The sequence below is a fragment of the Nyctereutes procyonoides genome, unplaced genomic scaffold (assembly GCF_905146905.1).
Source record: "Nyctereutes procyonoides isolate TBG_1078 unplaced genomic scaffold, NYPRO_anot_genome, whole genome shotgun sequence".
Lineage (NCBI taxonomy): Eukaryota > Metazoa > Chordata > Mammalia > Carnivora > Canidae > Nyctereutes > Nyctereutes procyonoides.
Window position 1 is genome coordinate 821,932 of NW_026575113.1, and position 19,735 is coordinate 841,666.

The 19,735-nt window shown below is 38.0% G+C and overlaps 1 protein-coding gene across 1 annotated transcript in view; it reads right to left on the minus strand.

The window, feature by feature from the left end:
• Positions 1-252: 252 nt before the first annotated feature.
• CPSF2 (cleavage and polyadenylation specific factor 2) overlaps positions 253-19,735 on the minus strand; it is a 34,578-nt gene continuing 15,095 nt past the window's right edge. The window contains exons 9-16 of the mRNA XM_055333689.1: positions 19,078-19,368; positions 12,597-12,697; positions 11,418-11,618; positions 8,351-8,503; positions 6,506-6,731; positions 4,738-5,037; positions 3,203-3,337; positions 253-2,612 (exon numbers count right to left, since the gene is read on the minus strand). Of these exons, the coding sequence (XP_055189664.1) occupies positions 2,520-2,612; positions 3,203-3,337; positions 4,738-5,037; positions 6,506-6,731; positions 8,351-8,503; positions 11,418-11,618; positions 12,597-12,697; positions 19,078-19,368 (1,500 nt within the window). The 3' untranslated portion in view covers positions 253-2,519. The remainder of the gene's footprint in view (positions 2,613-3,202; positions 3,338-4,737; positions 5,038-6,505; positions 6,732-8,350; positions 8,504-11,417; positions 11,619-12,596; positions 12,698-19,077; positions 19,369-19,735) is intronic.

Here is a 19,735-nt window from a genome sequence, read left to right on the forward strand (position 1 = left end):
TGTTCCCCCAAAACTGAAAACCTACATTCACACAAAAAACTTGTATAGGAATGTTCATGCAGCATCGTTTATACTAGACAAAAATTGAAAAAACCCAAATGTCCATCAACTGATGAGTGGATAAACAAAATGTGGTATATACACACACTGGAATATTATTCAACCACATAAAGAATGCTGACACATGCTACAGTATCAATGGATCTTGAAAATATCGTACTAAGTGAAAGAAGTCAGACACAAAAGGCCACATATTGTATGATTCCATTTTTATGAAATATTCAGAATAGGCAAATCCATATAGACAGAAATTAGATTGATGGTTGCTTGGGACTGGGGTGAAGGGAATGGAAAATAACTGCTAATTGGCAGAGTGTCTTTTTGGGGGATGAAAATATTCTGGAATGAGAGTGGTAATGGTTGCACTACTTTAAATATACTAAAAGCCAATGAATTATATACTTTAAAAGAGTGAATTTTATGGTATATGAATTTCATTTTTTTTTTTAAAAAGGCCCTCTTAGAAAATTGATTTCCTCACTTCTATTTCAGACCACCTACTGGTTCATAAAAACAATAATTTTCAACAATACTTGACATTTATAATTCATTGTAACAACTACTACAATAAATTTTTTTGACCAAATTATTTATAATCAGCTGATGGTCCACTTGTATTTATTTTGCCTCTAAACAAAATCTGAAAGTTCCTCTGAGTTCATGATTTATTTTATAGCCTTTTTTTAAATGTATATTTTTAAGTAACTAAGGCTAAAGAAATGTCTTCATTTTAGAAATTTTAGTAATCCTGCCATCAAGAAACAGGACAAAGTATTGCTCTTGCAATGACATTAGTTAGCACAGCCATCTTCAAGCAGCACTTTAAAATTTAATTCCTGTTCATAGGACAATAAAAAGGCTAAGTGAGAAATAATTTTTCAATATCAGTATCGCAGTGTAATATGTATAACCAGATGCTTCAAGCCATATAACAAATGCAGACTTTCTTTCCCCTGGAATATAAATAGGATTCCAGGCTTACTCTTTTCAGTAACAAGATTTTAAGTTGAATTTTTTCAAAGCTCTACAAAGAAAACATACTCTTTATCGTCACCTTCTGTAATGGTGTTCTGCATATCTGATTTTTGCTATCAGAAGACTGAAATTTTGCGTTAGCACTATAATCCACAACAAATTCTTTATAAGCTTTGAAAGAGAATGAAATATTAATTCTAGTCTGATATCACTGGGTAGTACTATACTATGTATAGTTCCATATAAGTTAAACAGGAATGATCCTTCTAAAAATGCTAAGCATTAAAAAGAGGGCTTAATTACTTGAGAAATAAAGATCAAGGACTGCCATGATCAAGCTACACACTAGACAAGCATCCAAGATTATAATAGGGCAACATGATTTTCATTTTTAAGTTCAATGAAAATTGCATATATTCAGTTTTTACTCTTAAACACAAGTGGTTTATACTGTATTTGGGCCGCTAGCCCCAAGAAAGACAGGAACACAGAAAGGATGACCTTATACAACTTCAGTATTATTTTTGTAGTAAGGTGTATAAAATCCAACCATTGCTTCTGCAACCTTAGGAGGGAGCAAGCCTAAGAGATGAAAACATTTACACCTTTTGATTCAATTATACTATCACCTTATAAAAATATAAGGTTCAACATTTGTTTCCTTAAAAACAAAGCACTAAACAGTTCTCAATGAAGTAACCTAGCAATAGCTAAGATGTATCTAACATGTATACAGAATCCTTAAGACTAAAATAGCAGTTCTTTTGCACTACATATATTCAAATGATGTTAGTTGTTGTAATTCAACCTGAACAACAAAATCTTGGTAAGATAATAGGAGGAATAAAAATTGATTTCTGAATGAAATATGTACCACCTTCCACTAGATTGAATAACTGGGAAATACAGGTAGGGTAAGGAGATATGCCCCATGTGAAGACAACTGCATATCAGAATTCAAAAGAAGAGTTAGAGCATATACTCTTTCTTTGTTTTTTCTTTTTTAAACACACGGGCCTCAAAAAACTGTATCTGCAGGTTTTTTTTTTTTTTTTTTTTTTTACATAGCACATTTTTTCTCAATAATTCTCACTTTTCATTCCAGAAAATTTAAGAAACTGTTTGCAAGAATTCACAACATGCAAACATGTTTCTCTAAGGCCATGAGCTGGTTTGCTAAGTTGCATTGTTTTATTCAAGTAAAAAGCCCTTCTAGAACAAGGGGTCTGTAGAGAAAACCAATCACCTTCAATTCTTGGGCCTGCACACTTGCTAGGATCTCTATCACTCTGAAAACTAAAATGTAGAATGCTCATTTGAGCATTAGCAAAATGGACTCTATTTACATTTTTTAAAAAATCGAATGCATGTTAAATTTTTCTGGTAATTCTTTCTGTATGTTACAAAACAAAAAAGCAAAAGCTTAGAATAAGAACGCTTTTTTCTTAGAAAGGTCAAACAGATACTTCTTGACATCATGTCCTTTACACAATGGCATACTGTTCATATAAAAGGTCTCTTATCCTATAAAAATCTTGACAAAGGCAGCCTTCTAATCCAATGCGTCCAGTTTCCGTCTAGAAAGTAAAAAACAAAAACAAAAACAAACTTTAGTATATTTGCTATTAATATGCAGACACAATAAACAAGATATATTAACTCGACTATTTGATGATTGGTCTGGAAATGGGTTGCTCAGCACAAAATAAGGATATTACATTCAAGTCATGAATTTTACATAGATATGTAAATGTCAAGATTCAAATAATAAAAATTTACAATAAAATCATACATTATTTCTTTAAGAGTCACTTTTATAAGCCTTTAAGGTCATCATTATGAATATAAATTACGGTCTCCAGTTTGTGAAATTACTGATCAAGAATCACAGAAGTCAAAATGGCAACACATCAGAAGGAAATATTTGTTCAATTTGCCCCTTATTAAAAACACACTTACGGGCAGCCCAAGTGGCTCAGCGGTTTAGCACCGCCTTCAGCCCAGGGCGTGATCCCAGAGACCCAGGATCGAATCCCACGTCAGGCTCCCTGCATGGAGCCTGCTTCTCCCCCTGCCTGTGTCTCTGCCTCTCTCCCTCTGTGTCTCTCAGGAATAAATAAATAAAATCCTAAAGACAAAACAAAACAAAGAAAAAAACCACACTTACTCTACGGACCGCTACTTGATTGTTACAAACAAGCACACCTCCTACAAATTCAGCTTGAATCCCCTCCCGTAAAAGAACTTGTTTGAAGTCTGACAGTCTTGGTTCGTTCATAAAAACTGACTGATGTCCAGGAACCTTAAACAAGGATAAAGGGGAAAGAAGAACTTCAAATAAGACACCACACATACAGTTGTACTGAATAAAGTGCAGGTAACACATCTCTAAGATATTTTCTATCATTCCCTGAAGACCTCTAAGAGATCCTATCAAGGCTGTAAATCACATTCTGAGTTGCTATTCTGAATTTTACCTCATTATTTAACATTACAAAGCCCAAGTTTCCCATCAGTTTTTATTAGTCATAGCTCACAGTAACAGGGAGATTTGGTGATGTTATGCTCTTCACTCACCCACTTGCCTGAGGGGGTCAAGGAGAGTGCCAGTAGGCAGAACTGAACCAAAAAATTCATTTTCCAGATCCAACTCCTTCACTTACGGAATTCTCAGGGGAGTCCTCCCCTGATCCCACTTTCACCTTCCCTTGTCCCTTAGAATGAATGCAGTGGATACCAGGGGTTTTAGAATCAGAAAAATAAGCGGTTCCACCTATTGCTGCTACTTGGAAATTGCCATGAAGCTTACTAGCTTTTGCAGAGAGAAAAAAAGATTCTTTTTTTTTTTTTTTTTTTTTTTTTTTTTTTAAATTTTTTTTTTTAATTTTTATTTATTTATGATAGTCACACAGTGAGAGAGAGAGAGGCAGAGACACAGGCAGAGGGAGAAGCAGGCTCCAAGCACCGGGAGCCTGACGTGGGATTCGATCCCGGGTCTCCAGGATCGCGCCCTGGGCCAAAGGCAAGCGCCAAACCGCTGCGCCACCCAGGGATCCCAGAAAAAAAGATTCTTTTTCCTCCCCCAATCTCAAGAGTATTACTAGAGAGGAATCCAATGACAGAGGTCGGCTCTCTACTCCTTACTACACGGAAAGTCTAGAGTCCTCTGACATGCACACAGGACTCTTACTACACAGTTTTAACACTGTTGTAAGTTAGTTACCTGAAATCTTTGCTAAAAGAGTATCTCCTAAGAACATGTAAATACTAGATTAAAATTATACCTATACTTTATAAAAGATTCTTACCTGTATCAAAACCGAAAGTGATTTCAGCTGAGCTAACAACGTACAAAAATGGGAGTACAAGAGTTTCAGTCTTAAAAAACTATAAATCTCCTAACTGGAAGTAGGTATGTGATGTAATCCTCACAATCAAAATTTAAATACTGAAAAAATAAATCATAAAACAATAATGTATCTTATGATATTTGCTAAACATTTCCTGTAAATGTTATCATTCCCTTGCAGTCCAGGATATTAACACACGCTCCTGCATGCACACAGCCATATTGTAAATAATCTTTTTTCTAAAACTCCAAAATTAGTCTACATAGGACACCTAATTTAAAGAGTTAAAAACAAAAGAAAAATCCAAAGGATGACAAATTAAGGCACATGCTTTTTTTTTTTTTTTTTTTACCTCGTGGGGAGGCAATGGTTCCAAGGTTGGAATGATCTCGCTTTCTTCACCTGTCTCTTTCTCATCATCCCCAAACAGACTCTTCATGGCCTTCTGTTGTGCTATAACGCTGGAATCCGAAGGAGCGTCCACTTGCATTTCGGAGTCTTCTCCATCATCCTTCAGTTCTCCTTCTTCTAAAATAACTCCTGTGTCCACTTTGGAAACTCTCATGTCCAAGACACCGTCTATCCAAGCTAATTCAGCATCTTTTGCCTTACAAAACTGAAGGGAGCTGACGAGTGAATCTTTCAATCTCACCTAGACACAATGCAAAGGGGAGGGAGAGAGATGGAGTCCACAAAGTATAAATTAACAACAAAATACAAACAGCTATCATTTCCTGACTCTGGTAATATGTATTAAGATTCGAAAATCTTGCACTCATCTGATCCTCACTGCGAATGGTAAGGACCTAGTGACCTGTGAGATCATTAGGATTGCTGTCTGCTTTCCAAAAGGTTCTTAACCCGGGGCCTCGAGGTGGTTCAGCAGTTGAGTGTCTGCCTTTGGCTCAGGACATGATCCCAGGGTCCTGGGATTGAGTTCCACATTGGGCTCCCTGCATGGAGCCTGCTTCTCCCTTTGCCTGTGTCTCTGCCTTTCTCTGTATGTCTCTCATGAATAAATAAAATCTTAAAAAAAAAAAAAATAAAGAAAAAAGATTCTTAACCCTTGACTGCACATTGGTATCACATGGCAATTTCTTTTTTTTCTTTTTTCTTTTTGTTAAATATTTTATTTATTTATTCATGAGAGAGAGAGAAAGAGAGAGAGGCAGACACAGGCAGAGGGAGAAGCAGGCTCCATGCAGGGAGCACGACGTGGGACTCGATCCTGGGACTCCAGGATCACACCCTGGGCTGAAGGCGGCGCTAAACCGTTGAGCCACCCGGGCTGCCCCACATGGCAATTTCTTAAAATATATGTTGATGCTAGGGTCCCACCTCCAGTGACTCTAACAAAACTGGTGAGACTAAATCCAGAGCATGGAGTCCCCCTGTCACCCCCAAACCTCCCCCAGATGATTCTAAGGTTGGTGCTCTTCAGGAGTACTGAGTTACTGCTTCCTCCATCACCATGAATTTCACACATCCATATTCTTGGAATGCTGCTTCCTCTCGTTCTGCCCAGAATAACTTTGCTGCGTGGTGAATTCCGACCAAATCTAGATATCACTCCTGCTTTAACTGCTATCATCTCCCACTATCAGATAAAAGCTAATCTCTCCTCTGTGCTACTATTTTTTATACCTGCTTCCATTTTTTTCAATTAGGAATAGACCCTTGACATCAGTGAATTTTTATAAAACTTTTGAATTCTTGAATACTCCCTATTCTTCTCCCCTTCATACTTCCGCAAATCTTGTTCCCTCTTCCTGGAATACCCTTTCTCTCTCTCTCCCACTCTCTATGCCACCCTGATGACCCATCTAAACATGTCAGAATTCAGCTTAGTTATTGCGTACTCTGGGACATCTTGTCTAAACTTCCAAATCTGGGTTGGGGGTCTCACTCTTTATACACCCACAACATACTGTACTTTCTCTACTGGAGGTCTAACAATGTGATAAATGCTCTTTCCTTGTTAAAGCCCCACAGACCGTAAGATCTATGAAGACAAGGGACCATATGGGTCTCACTCACCACTATATTCCTAATGTGTACCTGTCCTAATCTGCAACAAAAAGTGTTTATTTCTGTGTGGCTTCAGATGCCAGCACACTTACCTGGTAGATATGAGTTTCACTAGTGGCATCAACTGTTTCATGTAGCTTTGGCATGTACACTTTAATATCTTTCCCACCAAATGCACGACAGCACTCTGCGAGATCCTGACTGGCCTCTGGTGGTCCATGGACAATGATTAACTGTCGTGGTTTCATCTGATTAATGATCTTTTTAATGGAATCTCCATCAGAGCGTCCTTCATAGTCTATGTAAGTAACTCTGGCTCTGTAATTAGACAGGATTATTCAAGGTTACTTTTCTGATAAGTTAACTCCAAAACTAGGTTATTAATGGCTTTTACCATCAGGAAAGAAATGCATTCAATATGTAAAATAAGGATTTGAGGAATACGCATATTATATTGTTAATATGTATTTGAATGGGAAGGATTATGGATTACTCAATAGCTATTAGAAAAAAATAGCTCATTATATAAAGAAAAGTAAAACTGGATCCTGTTCTAATGCCACATATAACAGCAGGTTGAGCTGAAGCCATAGAGAGAATGTGAAGACTTAAAATATAATAGAATAAAACGTACAAATTATGTTTGTGACCATGGACAGGGAGAGACTTCTCTTTACACAATTCTAAAACCATAATGGAAAACATTTTATTATTTCATTACATCAGAATTAAAGATTTTTTTTTTAAAGTAGACCATGGACAACTCTTATAAACAGGTAACAGAATGGGAGAAGATATCTGCATTGTCTGTAGCCAACCAGGGCTAATATCCAAAATATACAATGATCCCCTGCAAATCAATAACAAAACAGCAGCAACTACTACAGAAAAATGCACAAAGGCCATGCACGTGGACTTCACAGAAAAAAAGTAACAAGCATTTGAAGATAATCAATAATCACAGTAAGACAAATTTAAACAGTTAGTGATATGTTACTCTGTACTGGAAAATGCTGAAGAGTTAGATAATGCCAAACACTGGTAAGGAAACAGGGATGAAAGAAGCTTTCTGCTCTTGTTAGGGAAAATATAAACTGATACAGCCATTCTAGAGAGAATTTTGTGATACTGATAATAAGCATTAGATATTAGGTGTACTCCAAAATATATGCTAAATGATATCACTAGACAAACCACTTTGTTCTCTAAATATTTAAAAAAAAAATTCCATTCCAGAATGATGATTTTCTGGCGTTATTAATTGCACCAAATGAAAAAAAGGTTTATTAACTACTTCTGATTGTAGTAACATTTTTAAGACATAAGGACACTAGAGATGTTTAAGTCAAGGAGTATAGTTTATGAAACACTTAGAAAAATTAAACTTGTGAACTGCACAAGTTCACATGCTACCAGACTTACTAAAAAGGCCAGAATGTTTCTTCGTATAAATGTACAATTTGAAGCTGTTTTTTTTTTAAAGATTTTATTTATTTTTATTTTTTCATGAGACACACACACACACACAGAGAGAGAGAGAGAGAGAGAGAGAGAGAAAATGAGGCAGAGATACAGGCAGAGGAAGAAGCAGGCCCCATGCAGGGAGCCTGATACGGGACTTGATCCTGGGTTTCCAGGATCACACCCTGGGCCGAAGGCGGTGCTAAACTGCTGAGCCACCCAGGGATCCCCCAATTTGAAGTTTAAACCCCACCTCACCACCAATTCAAACACACTGGCATTCAAATACTATTAATGAAAACAAAATGCCACCATACTTTATAAGTCTTTCCACAGAAAAAGAAATTAAATTTTAAAAGTATAAACTTACTAGATATTCAGAAATTTCACTTCTGAAACAATGAAAAATTATGTAATTCAAGTTCTTAAAATTTTATCTTAGAATTTAGTTTCAAAATGCAACAAAAAGCACTTACTTTATTTCAATAGACTCTGTTGTAGAAATACACTTGGTAGGAACATCAGATAAGTCCTGATCCATGGGTTCATCTCCATTTGTCAAGCCAGATTCTAATTTGCTTTTCTCTTCTTCAGTCGCTTGGAGTTCTGGAACTAAGAAATCTTCTGGTCTAAATAATAAGTCTCTAATTAGAAGTGCTAACGGCAAACTAATATTATATAATATATATAACTAGTAGATGGCACAAATTTTAGACTCCTCACATCTCTCAAGATTTAAATACACAATTGATCCAAAGCTAATGTAACTTTATAACACCAATTACCAAATGACTGTGTATATTCTGTTTTCCTGACCACTGAGGAATGCTCTGTAAAACGTGCTGTGTGGGCTAGGAAAGAGGCCTAGACAGACCACTGGAAGATCTTCATGGCTAGGGACACCTGCACCCCGATGTTTCTAGCAGCAATGTCCACAATGGCCAAACTGTGGAAGGAGCCTCGGTGTCCATCGAAAGATGATGGATAAAGAGGATGTGGTCTATGTATACAATGGAATATTCCTCAGCCTTTAGAAATGACAAATACCCGCCATTTGCTTCGACGTGGATGGAACTGGAGGGTATAATGCTGAGTGAAATAAGTCAATCGGAAAAGGACAAACATTATATGGTCTCATTCATTTGGGGAATATAAATAATAGTGAAAGCGAATAGAGGGGAAGGGAGAAGAAATGGGTAGGAAATATCAGAAAGGGAGACAGAACATGAGAGACTCCTAAGTCTGGGAAACGAACTAGGGGTGGTGGAAGGGGAGGAGGGCGAGGGGTGGGGGTGAATGGGTGATGGGCACTGAGGGGTGCACTTGACAGGATGAGCACTGGGTGTTATTCCATATGTTGGCAAAATGAACACCAATAAAAAATAAAGTTATTATTAAAAAAAAAAAAAGAAAGAAAGATCTTCATGGCTATCAAAAGTACTTTTACAACCTGGCCCTGCATTTGTTTGAATCATTCTTTCTCTCAGTTTCTGTGGTTTCTCTTCCCAACTCCCAGTCTTATAAATCTCGGACCTCTTTTGATTTCCTGAAGGGCCCTGGTTACTCCATCTGTGCCCAAAGAAAGCATATGACTCTCCATTGGCACATTACCAAGTAGACTAAGATACAAAATCATGAGCTCCCTCAAAGGCCTTTGCCTTTATTTCAACAAAGTATGAATGCGTCTATGTTCCCATCTTTACTTCCCCTATCAGAGAGAGTTGTATGTTAAAATTAAAGAACAGGGGTGCCTGGGTGGGTCAGCTGGTTGAGCATCTGACTATTGGTTTTAGCTCAGGCCATGATCTCGGGGTTGTGAGATCAAACTTAGCTTTGGGCTCTCACACTCACCACAAAGTCTGCTTGAGATACTCTCCCTCTGCCCTTCCCCACTCCCAGGCTATCTAAAATAAGTAAATCTTAAAAAAAAAGAAAAAAAAAGAAAAAATAAGAATATTCTTTCTCGCCTCCTGTAATTATCTATGCCACATGCCCAAACCCACTCCGACTGGTCTCTGGGAATGCAGGCCTCTGTTACCCAACACCTAGGCTGTACAGCAGTTTCTCAGAGCCTGGAGTTCAACTTCACCATCTATGATCCACAGAACAGCCGTATAGCAGCAAGCACTGAAAGTGCGTCTCCTAGAAGTCATGAGTCACCAAATTCTATGCTAAGTGTCTTAAAAACACAACCTCATTTCATTCTTATCCCCACTCTTCAGATAAGGAAATTGAAGCTAAAGAACACTGTTCACATGCTGAACAGACTGGACACTAATTAAGTGGAATGGTAAATAAACTCACCAACGCTATTCATATTGTTACTTTTCCTCTCTACTATTTTAGAGGGCCACACAGACAGTGGAAACTTTGCTTATTAAATCTCAGAATGACCTAAAATCCACTATATGCTCAAGAAAGCATTACCAAGGAACAAAGGAAGTACAAGTGAGGGACCCAGACTGTGTTGGGGTGGTAAGCAAGAAAGAGGAAAGGTTTCCAGCAGTTTGTAACACCCAATTCAGCAGCACAGAGACCTGGGACAGGAAGACAGAACAAAGCTGAGGGATGAACATATGCAAGCGCCTGACGTGGAAAAGTCGCATAGAAGGAGGCTGCAATAAGGATGGTACCACTAGAACAGAGAGCGCACATCAGCATCGCAGAAAACTAGGGAGACACCAGACAGCGTGAGACACTGTGCACTGTGCTACAGCATCTGACATTCAGCTGGAAAGCCACAGGGGGCCCTGAACAATCTGCACACAGGTTAATAGTGTTTTCAAATTTGGATTAGAACATGTGATTTCAGTTGTTTTTTCCAATAGTGCATGTAGAGCTGGTAGATCTTCCATGGTTCTACCGCTATCTCATATTCCTCTCGTAACCAAAACCCTTGTCCAACACTGCTTGAAATATAACACATTTCCCAAACTTCACACATCATCATCCATCAAAAATTCTCTTTATCCTGTGTTGTTCTCCAATGCATGTTCCTTGCCCTCTTTCTCTTTTTTTTTAGAATTATTTACTTAAGAGAGGGGGAGTGGGGGAGAGAAAGAGAGAGAGAAAGATAGTGCTTGAGTGAGTGGGGAGGTCGGGAGAGAGACAGAATTTCAAGCAGATTCCCCACTGAGCATGGAGCCCAACCCAGGGCTCAATCCCAGGACCCTAAGATCAATACTTGAGCCAAAAATCAAGACTCAAAGGCTCAACCAACTAATCCACCCACCCAGGTGTCCCCCTTACCCTCTCTTTAAGTGGAGGAAGTCTTGTTCATCTTTTTAAACTTTTCACATACCTAGGTAATAAAACTGCTAGTTTGCTTTTAATACTAATTCTTTAGGTATTCCTCCAAACTTTCTCTTTTTGTTTCAAACTACACAAGTCCTCTGTATTTTTCAAAGTGGGATACTCAGAAACTATCGAAGTACACAACATGATCAAAAAGGCCAAATTTATTGAGTTCTAATGATACACTGAGTTATTCACAAAATGCACAGTCTAAACTGAAAGAAAGAAAAACTTGTTTTGTTCACATACTTGATAATTTCTCCATATTCATCCCATTTAATTCTTTCTTCTGGGGCAGGAAACATAGGGTAAGACTTTTTAGCCTGTTTGAAGAAACTTCCTTTCCGACTACCTTCACCTTTCATCATCAGGTCATGCTTCATCTTATGAGCTGATGGCTGGTCAATGTCTTCCTCAACATCACTCTCATCACTGGAATCTATGTCTGCCCTAAAAGGATTGTGGAACAGATAAAGGTCATAAAGTCCCAATATTTTGAATTAATATTTACAACACTATTTTTGAATTAATTCAACGATAATAATTAAATTGATAATTTTGTAAAATAGCATTAACTGCTAGTTAATAAATGCATATTAACACTAGCACTGAAAGTGTCAACTATACTCAAAAAATGTTTTAAATAACACAACACACTAAGGTACATCATCTTATAATCAATGGAGAAAAACACATACTATAGAGGGACAAAGGAAACAATGACAGCATTGTCTGAAACTCCCTGCCAGAAACAATGAAGTCTGTAAATTGCTGATCTGTATCCTTAGTAAAAATGTCATTCAAATACAAATAGAAAAAGAGAAAAAAGAAAAAAAGAAAAAGATATTTGCCAGACTGAAAAAAAAAAAAAAAAAACCACAGAAAAATCTGATGGAGGTTATTGCCTGCAAATATGTAATCCATGAAACAAAAATCAAAGGAATTTCTTTAGAGAAGGGAAGATGATACCATGTGGCAATATATCCACATAAGGGAGGAATAAGAACAAGAAATTAGAAATATATATGAAATAAGTCATTTAAAAACAATCTCTTTAAAAATAAATTTGATTTTTTAAAAAAACAAAACAAAAAATTAGTACTGAAAGAACTTGGCATTCTAGCACCAGTTAAAAATGTAACAAAAATCGTGAAGTCAACAGAAAATTTAAATTTTTTTAAAATTTAAATTCAAGTTAGTTAACATATAGTGTATTATTAGGTTCAGGGTGCAGTCTAGTGATTCATCAGTTGCATATCATACCCAGTGCTCATTCCATTACATGCTCTCCTTAATGCCCATTACCCAGTTACCCCATCCCCATCCCCGCCTCCCCTCCAGCGACCCTGTTTGCTCCCTACAGTCAGGGAGTCTCTTATTTACACATAATTTACATATAAACTCCTAATCTATCTGAAAATAACTCACTCTTTTGACTGCTCAAGTTTTTTTGCTGCCTCTTTCTTTAGTTTCTCTTTTTCTAAGTATTCTTCTAGTTCTTTTCCTTCAAGCTTCACACGTTTCCTCAACTAGAGAAAAAGAGCAGACAGAAGTATCAGTATCAGGGGTTAGGCAGGGGTGTGAGATGCAGCATATCTGTGAATTTATCATCTTAAATTTGAAATTATTTAAGTTCCCATTACATGCAATCACAGATCCTATTTAGATTAGCACCAAAATTGAGCTGCCACATTTCTAGACTGGGTTTAATTTAAACTGGTTAAAAATAATCAATCAGGAAAAGAAAATATAGATTAAGTATTTTTATAATTTGGAATAGGTGAGGCCTACATAGGACATAAAACTCAAAAGCCCCAAAGGAAAAGATGAATATGGCAAAATGAAAAAAAAAATCTCTTTGACATTTAAAAATCTCATAAAATTACAGGAAATGGAGAAAATTATTTGCAGCACTAACATGACTATCAGAAGCTATTTTTTCCTAAGAGCTCTTCGAAATCAGTTAAGAAAAAGATGGTCATAACACATCAAATAAGGACAAATCCATTTATAAGCAATTTGCAGAATAAGAAAAACAAATAAGATGTCTCATTTCGCTGATTTCTGAAAAGAGCAAAAGTTTTTAAAATATAATACCATTTTAAAATCTATTAGATTGGCAATGCTAATTACTATACATCTATGGGAACAATAGCACAACTACAGTAGAAGGCAATATACCAACTTTCTTTTTTAAAAGATTTTATTTATTTATTCATGAGAGACACACTGAAAGAGAGGCAAAGACACAGGCAGAGGGAGAAGCAGGCTCCCTGCGGGGACCCCAATGTGAGACTCAATCCCAGGACCCCGGGATCAGACCTGAGCCAAAGGCAGATGCTCAATCGCTGAGCCACCAAGGCATCCCAATTTTCCCAATTTTTCTAAACATAAAAATGTGCCTGTCATTTGACACAGCAAATTCTACTTCTAGGAAATTCTAGGAATTTATAAATTCTAGGAATTTATTCTACAGAAATAATCATAAGCATGAGGAAAAAAAGTACATTGCAGTAATGTCTGTAATGGTAAAAAAATGGACTCAACTTTAAAATCTATTAACGCGCAGCCCCGGTGGCACAGCGGTTTAACGCCGCCTGCAGTCTAGGGTGTGATCCTGGAGACCCAGGATCGAGTCCCACGTCGGGCTCCCTGCATCGGGCCTGCTTCTCCCTCTGCCTGTGTCTCTATCTCTCTCTCTCTGTGTGTCTCTCATGAATAAATAAATAAAATTTTAAAAAAAGAGGGGGGCAGGGATCCCTGGGTGGCTCAGCAGTTTAGTGTCTGCCTTTGGCCCAGGGCGTGATCCTGGAGTCCCGGGATCGAGTCCCACATCAGGCTCCCTGCATGGAGCCTGCTTCTCCCTGTGCCTGCGTCTCTGCCTCTCTCTCTTTGTCTCTCATGAATAAATAAAAAAATCTTAAAAAAAAGAAATCTATTAATATGAGATGCTTAAATCAGTAGGTCTCAAACTTTTTGATCTCAGGATAGGCTTAGACTTAAAAATTACAGAGAACCCTAGAGAGCTTTTTTTATAGATTACATTTATTAATGCCTACCATTATCAGAAATTAAGAATGAGAAAATTTTAAAGTGTTCATCTGTTCATCAAAAAATAAAATCATGACATATTAACATTATCATATTTTTACAAAAGATAATTGTTACTTTCTAAAGCAAAAAAATAGCAGAAAGCATGGCATTATTTTACGTTTTTGCAAGTATCTTCTTAAATTTTTTATATTATTTTTTTAAAGATTTTATTTATTTATTCATGACAGATAGAGTGAGACACAGGCAGAGACACAGGCAGAGGAAAAGCAGGCTCCTTGCAGGGAGCCTGATGTGGGACTCGATCCCGGAACTCCAGGATCACACCCTGAGCCAAAGGCAGTCGCTCAACCGCTGAGCCACCCAGGGACCCCTGCAAGTATCTTTAATGTCTAGCTCAACAGAAGACAGCTGGATCTTCACATCTGCCGAATTCAATCTTCTGCAATACATTGTTTTCATTGGTACCTCTGGGTGGCTCAGTGGTTTAGCGTCTGCCTTTGGCTCAGGGCATGATCCTGGGGGTCCCTGGACCGAGTCCCACGTCAGGCTCCCTGCATGGAGCCTGCTTCTCCCTCTGTCTGTGTCTCTGCCTCTCTCTATCTCTCTCTCTGTGTCTCTCATGAATAAATAAAATCTTAAAAAAAATTTGTTTTGGTTAAAGCATATGAAGAAAATGCAGCCTCACACAGATATATAATTGGAAAAGGGAAAAATATTTAAATAGCGTTTCCATGAATATTCCTTGATATTATATTAAACCTTAAAAACCGGGCTCCTGGGTGGCTCAGTGATAGTGTCCGCCTTTGGCTTAGGTCGTGATCCCAGAGTCCTGGGATTGAGTCCCATATTGGGCTCCCTGCATGGAGTCTGCTTCTCTCTCTGTCTCTCATGAATACATAAATTAAAAAAACAAAACAAAACAAAACCCTCAAAAACTGGTAGCTTCTTAAAGATCAGTTGTAATGTGGAATCTGAAATCAACAACTTTTTTATACTGTTATATTAAATTTATTGATTTATCTTGCACTTTGAATGGATCTTTTATTTGTGCACTATTTTATATGTACAGGCATCGGTTATTTGCAAAATATGGTTTACCAAGTTACATAGATCTTACAAATGTTGATAGTATTTTAAAAATCACATTTGCAAATATCACCACCAAACTCATCAGCAAAGCCGTCTAAGCTTAAGTTGTCAATTTCACGGTGATGGGCATAGCTTTCTAAAATTCTGATTTTCACTTGAAAGTTGGAATTTTATCAGATTGAGGCAAGAAAATGCTATCTACTCTTTTCCCTAGAGTGACAAGCTCAACTTATTCATCCTTGAGAGAATATCTGCCAAATACCCAAGTCTGAATAACCATGTTATTATTTCAAGTAAAAATGGTGTTTTAAGAAAAAAGTGGCCAGTTAATTATACAATTGGTTTTCTTCGAGACAAACATCGTGTATTAGTATGCAACACAAGTGCTGTACAAATCCTTCCCATTTTGCCATCCAGGTTATTTTTAAAAACCTTGTAATAAAAGGATTTAATAAAAATAAATGACTTCTGCTTCATCAAGAACATTCTTGGGATCCCTGGGTGGCGCAGCGGTTTGGCGCCTGCCTTTGGCCCAGGGCGCGATCCTGGAGACCCAGGATCGAATCCCGCATCGGGCTCCCGGTGCATGGAGCCTGCTTCTCCCTCTGCCTGTGTGTCTGCCTCTCTCTCTCTCTCTCTCTCTCTCTCTGTGTGACTATCATAAATAAATAAAAAAAAAAATTTAAAAAAAAAAAAAAAAAAAAAAAGAACATTCTTAAGTGAAATGGACTCTTTATTTGGAGCTTCTAGTGTGTGCTGATGCACAGTGCGGTGGCCACCATCATCTGGGGCCACTGCCTGGATTTATGCTAAGGCACCAGCACCTTTCCCACCACTGCTTTTACTCAGCAACGTGAAATGTAGGCATGATGGAAAGGTAAATAACATCTTAAGATTACTGTGAGAAGTAGGTTTGAACCTTAGGGACTCCCCTCCAGGGTTCTCAGAATATACTTTGAGAACCACTGGATTCAATCATCACAGTACATACATATACACATGCATTATTAAAAAGTTATTAAAATGAAATCATTTATTTGAAAACACTTAAATGTTCATAATATGGCCATCTGTGCATCAGAAGTCAGGATAGTGGTTTCCCTCAAAGAAGACGGGGAGAACCTTGAGGGGGATGTGTGGGGTACTGGTGTGGGTATAGGCTAGACACAAGTATTCCATTTGTGAACAGGTAACATGATGTACACTTACACATGCACACTTTCAGCCCGTATTACATGGCAATGGACGTTTAAAAAAATCCATCTTTTGGCCAGAGTAAATCTGTGGGAAGTGCTGCTATTGTCTGAGATGAGGAAGACTTAGAAGAGTATAAGTCTGAGACAAGCAGAAGGGGAAATAGTAGTGTTTTGCATATGGCCAAGGAGAGGGGAAAACTGACAGGTAATGGACAGGGAAGGCATAATTCCCAAGGAAACATCACTACAAGGGGAGTGTTAGTGCTGCTTATAACGTCAAAAACCTCAAATTTCAAGTTATAGCTCCAAATGTCCTTTTCTATTTTTTTCAAATTGAAACCATTTTTAATATTCTTCTATTAAATCCTTAAATGGCCTTTCAGCCTTAATTGAATTTCTACTAATTATTATTTTCAAATTCAGCATTTCATACCTGATCAAACTATTTCAAGTATTTCAAAGAGCTCTTTTAATTTTTATCTTAAAGATCTATTTATTTATTTTGGAGAGAGCACATGTGTGAGTGAGCGAGCATACACCAGCACTGGGCAGGGCAGGGAGGCCAGAGGGAGAGAGAGAATCTCAAGCAGACTCACTGCTGAGCACAGGAGCCCAACTCAGGACTCCATCTCACCACCTCACAACCCTGAGATTATGACCTTTGAAATAAAAAGCTGGCCGTTTAACCAACTGAGCCACCCAGGTGGTCCTGAGCTCTTTAAAATTTTTTTCCTTGGCTCTTTTAATTTTTAAAGAAAACTGTGTTTTTAAGCTATTAAATAACCCAAAGGACAGGTTTTATTTTGATATGGTTGCTCGGAATCCTTCTTCAACGATTCTGTATTTATAATGAATGTATTTGAGATTTTGTCCTTTTCTTAAGTAGAGTTAAAGACTAAGGTATGCTTATCACTCACTTCTAACAACATTCCTTAACATGGCTACCAGGAAGGAAAAGTAAAAAACAGTCAACTACAGCCATGCCCAACTCTGGCAGTTGTCAGCCCATTCAGCATCAACTACTACAGACTTCACAGTTAACGATACTAGCTTTGGAAAATTAATAGATGCGATGGGTTGGTTATTAAGCAAAATGATCTTTTGGCATATTGATCATTTGGCTGCTTGTCTTGCTCCCATTAACAAGAGATAAAATCAGCAAATGTGGATACAGAAACAAGTTTGGCTATCTAGTGGGGAGAAGATGAGGAGATTCTTGTCTGACTTCTACTTCTCAGCCAGGTTTCAAACAAGTTCATGTGCTATGGGTGAGGGCTGTAGGATATTTGAAGGGAAGGAAGCTACCCAACTGGAGAGCAGGAAAAGGAGTATCTTACAGAATGTTGGGTTGGTGCTGAGTACCCATCCAAGATGTGATGTCATAAATGTGAAGGGCAACCTGTCCACACAGTAGTGTGTTTAACACTAGTGATGTACGGTTGCTTGGGTTCACGCATGGTTAAACAAATGGTTTAACTAGAGTCAACACTTTGCCATGTGAGTACAATCAACAGGAGGGTTACAGAGTTAAAAGTGTTTGTAAAATAATGATGGACCACTGACTAGAAGCTGGAGCGATGATGGATAGTAAAAGTGGCAAGGTTCACAACATGAAAGTCCCAATGGAACCAAAGAACTGTTGGGATGGGAGCATTAGAGGTCAGCTATCAGATCAGAGTGGGATGTCTGAGGTAGAGCTCTTCAGAGGTAACCCGTAACAAGGTGAAGGTATGACCACAAGAGTAGACAGCATGATCTGTGGGGAGGGATGGCTAAGGTGGAATGGGGGAAAAGATCATTAAGAAATAAGGCATCAAGGAACTGAGAGGGCCAAGGACTCAGACAGATCACGCCTATGGACGCCAGAGTCATCACGAATGCAGTCCTGACTAGAGACCAGAGTCAAAGTCACCAATGAAGGACAGAGAATGACTATGAGATCAGTAAATGTCAGAAGGGATCAGTGTATTGTCAAGTCTGATGGCATGACCTAGAGAAGGAAGAGAAATGGCTTGAAAGCTGCAAAACAGAAAAAGGACACCTACCCCACCCCAAGTACCTGAAGTGAGAGAGAGGAAAAAAAGAGCATCTACTTGAGAGGCCCACAGGAAGATTAAGGAAAGGATGTGAAAAGAACTTTTCAAAGAGAGCTTTAAGAATTCAGAGTCCAGGGATCCCTCGGTGGCACAGCGGTTTGGCGCCTGCCTTTGGCCCAGGGCGCGATCCTGGAGACCCGGGATCGAATCCCACGTTGGGCTTCCGGTGCATGGAGCCTGCTTCTCCCTCTGCCTGTGTCTCTGCCTCTCTCTCTCTCTGTGACTATCATAACTAAATAAAAAATTAAAAAAAAAATTTAAGAATTCAGAGTCCATGACACCTTCTGGGCACGGTTCCAGAGGATACCACAGAGGGTTAAAGAACACAAATTTCCAATTAAGAAACTCTGAAATTTGTGCTATTAAAGGCTCTCTACAGTTACTCTGGTAAAAATCTGGAAACAATTTCAAGTTTCATTTTTGGTCACTGACCCCCAAACAGGTTTAAGATACAGTTCACACACAAGAACTTACCTCTATTTCTGTAATTTTTTCAGAAGGATTATCAATTAGGAAACGTGCTAAAGTCCCAGGAGTAGTTCTGTAAGTTAGAATGATTGAATTTTTAGGGTCCTGACACCATTGAATGAAGAGATCCCTTGAAAATCCACATTCCAGGTCAGGCTGGCTGGCGAGTACTACTTTGGGGCTAGGTACTCGAGCCAAGTCAGAAAGACCATGACATAAAGAGAGATGACGAAACTGAAATGGATTGTTTCTTTTGTCTTCAAAACATCTCATCAATTTGTCACTCATCCATTCTACCTAATACAGGGGAAAGGATGATCATAATTAGAAAATACTAGATTATAACTTCAATGCCTTCCACAAAGTCTAGAAATTCATGTTCTGCCTTCTTTTAAGTCTTTACCACCAACCAACCAAGGGTTGTTTAAACTTGTACCATTCTGATAAGCAGGACTTATTCTCTGTTCTGTTCCCCATTAGATCCTCTCATCCCATAATAGCTCATCCCTAAAAATCCAATTTTGCATTATATTTCAGTTATAAGTCACCCTAAATCTTACGGAGAAAGCAGAGTATAAGTTCTAAATAAATCTTACCCAAAATTCCTATTTCAAGGGAAAGAGCTATTTAAAAAGAAGAGAAAAATGGTTTCTAACATTTATAT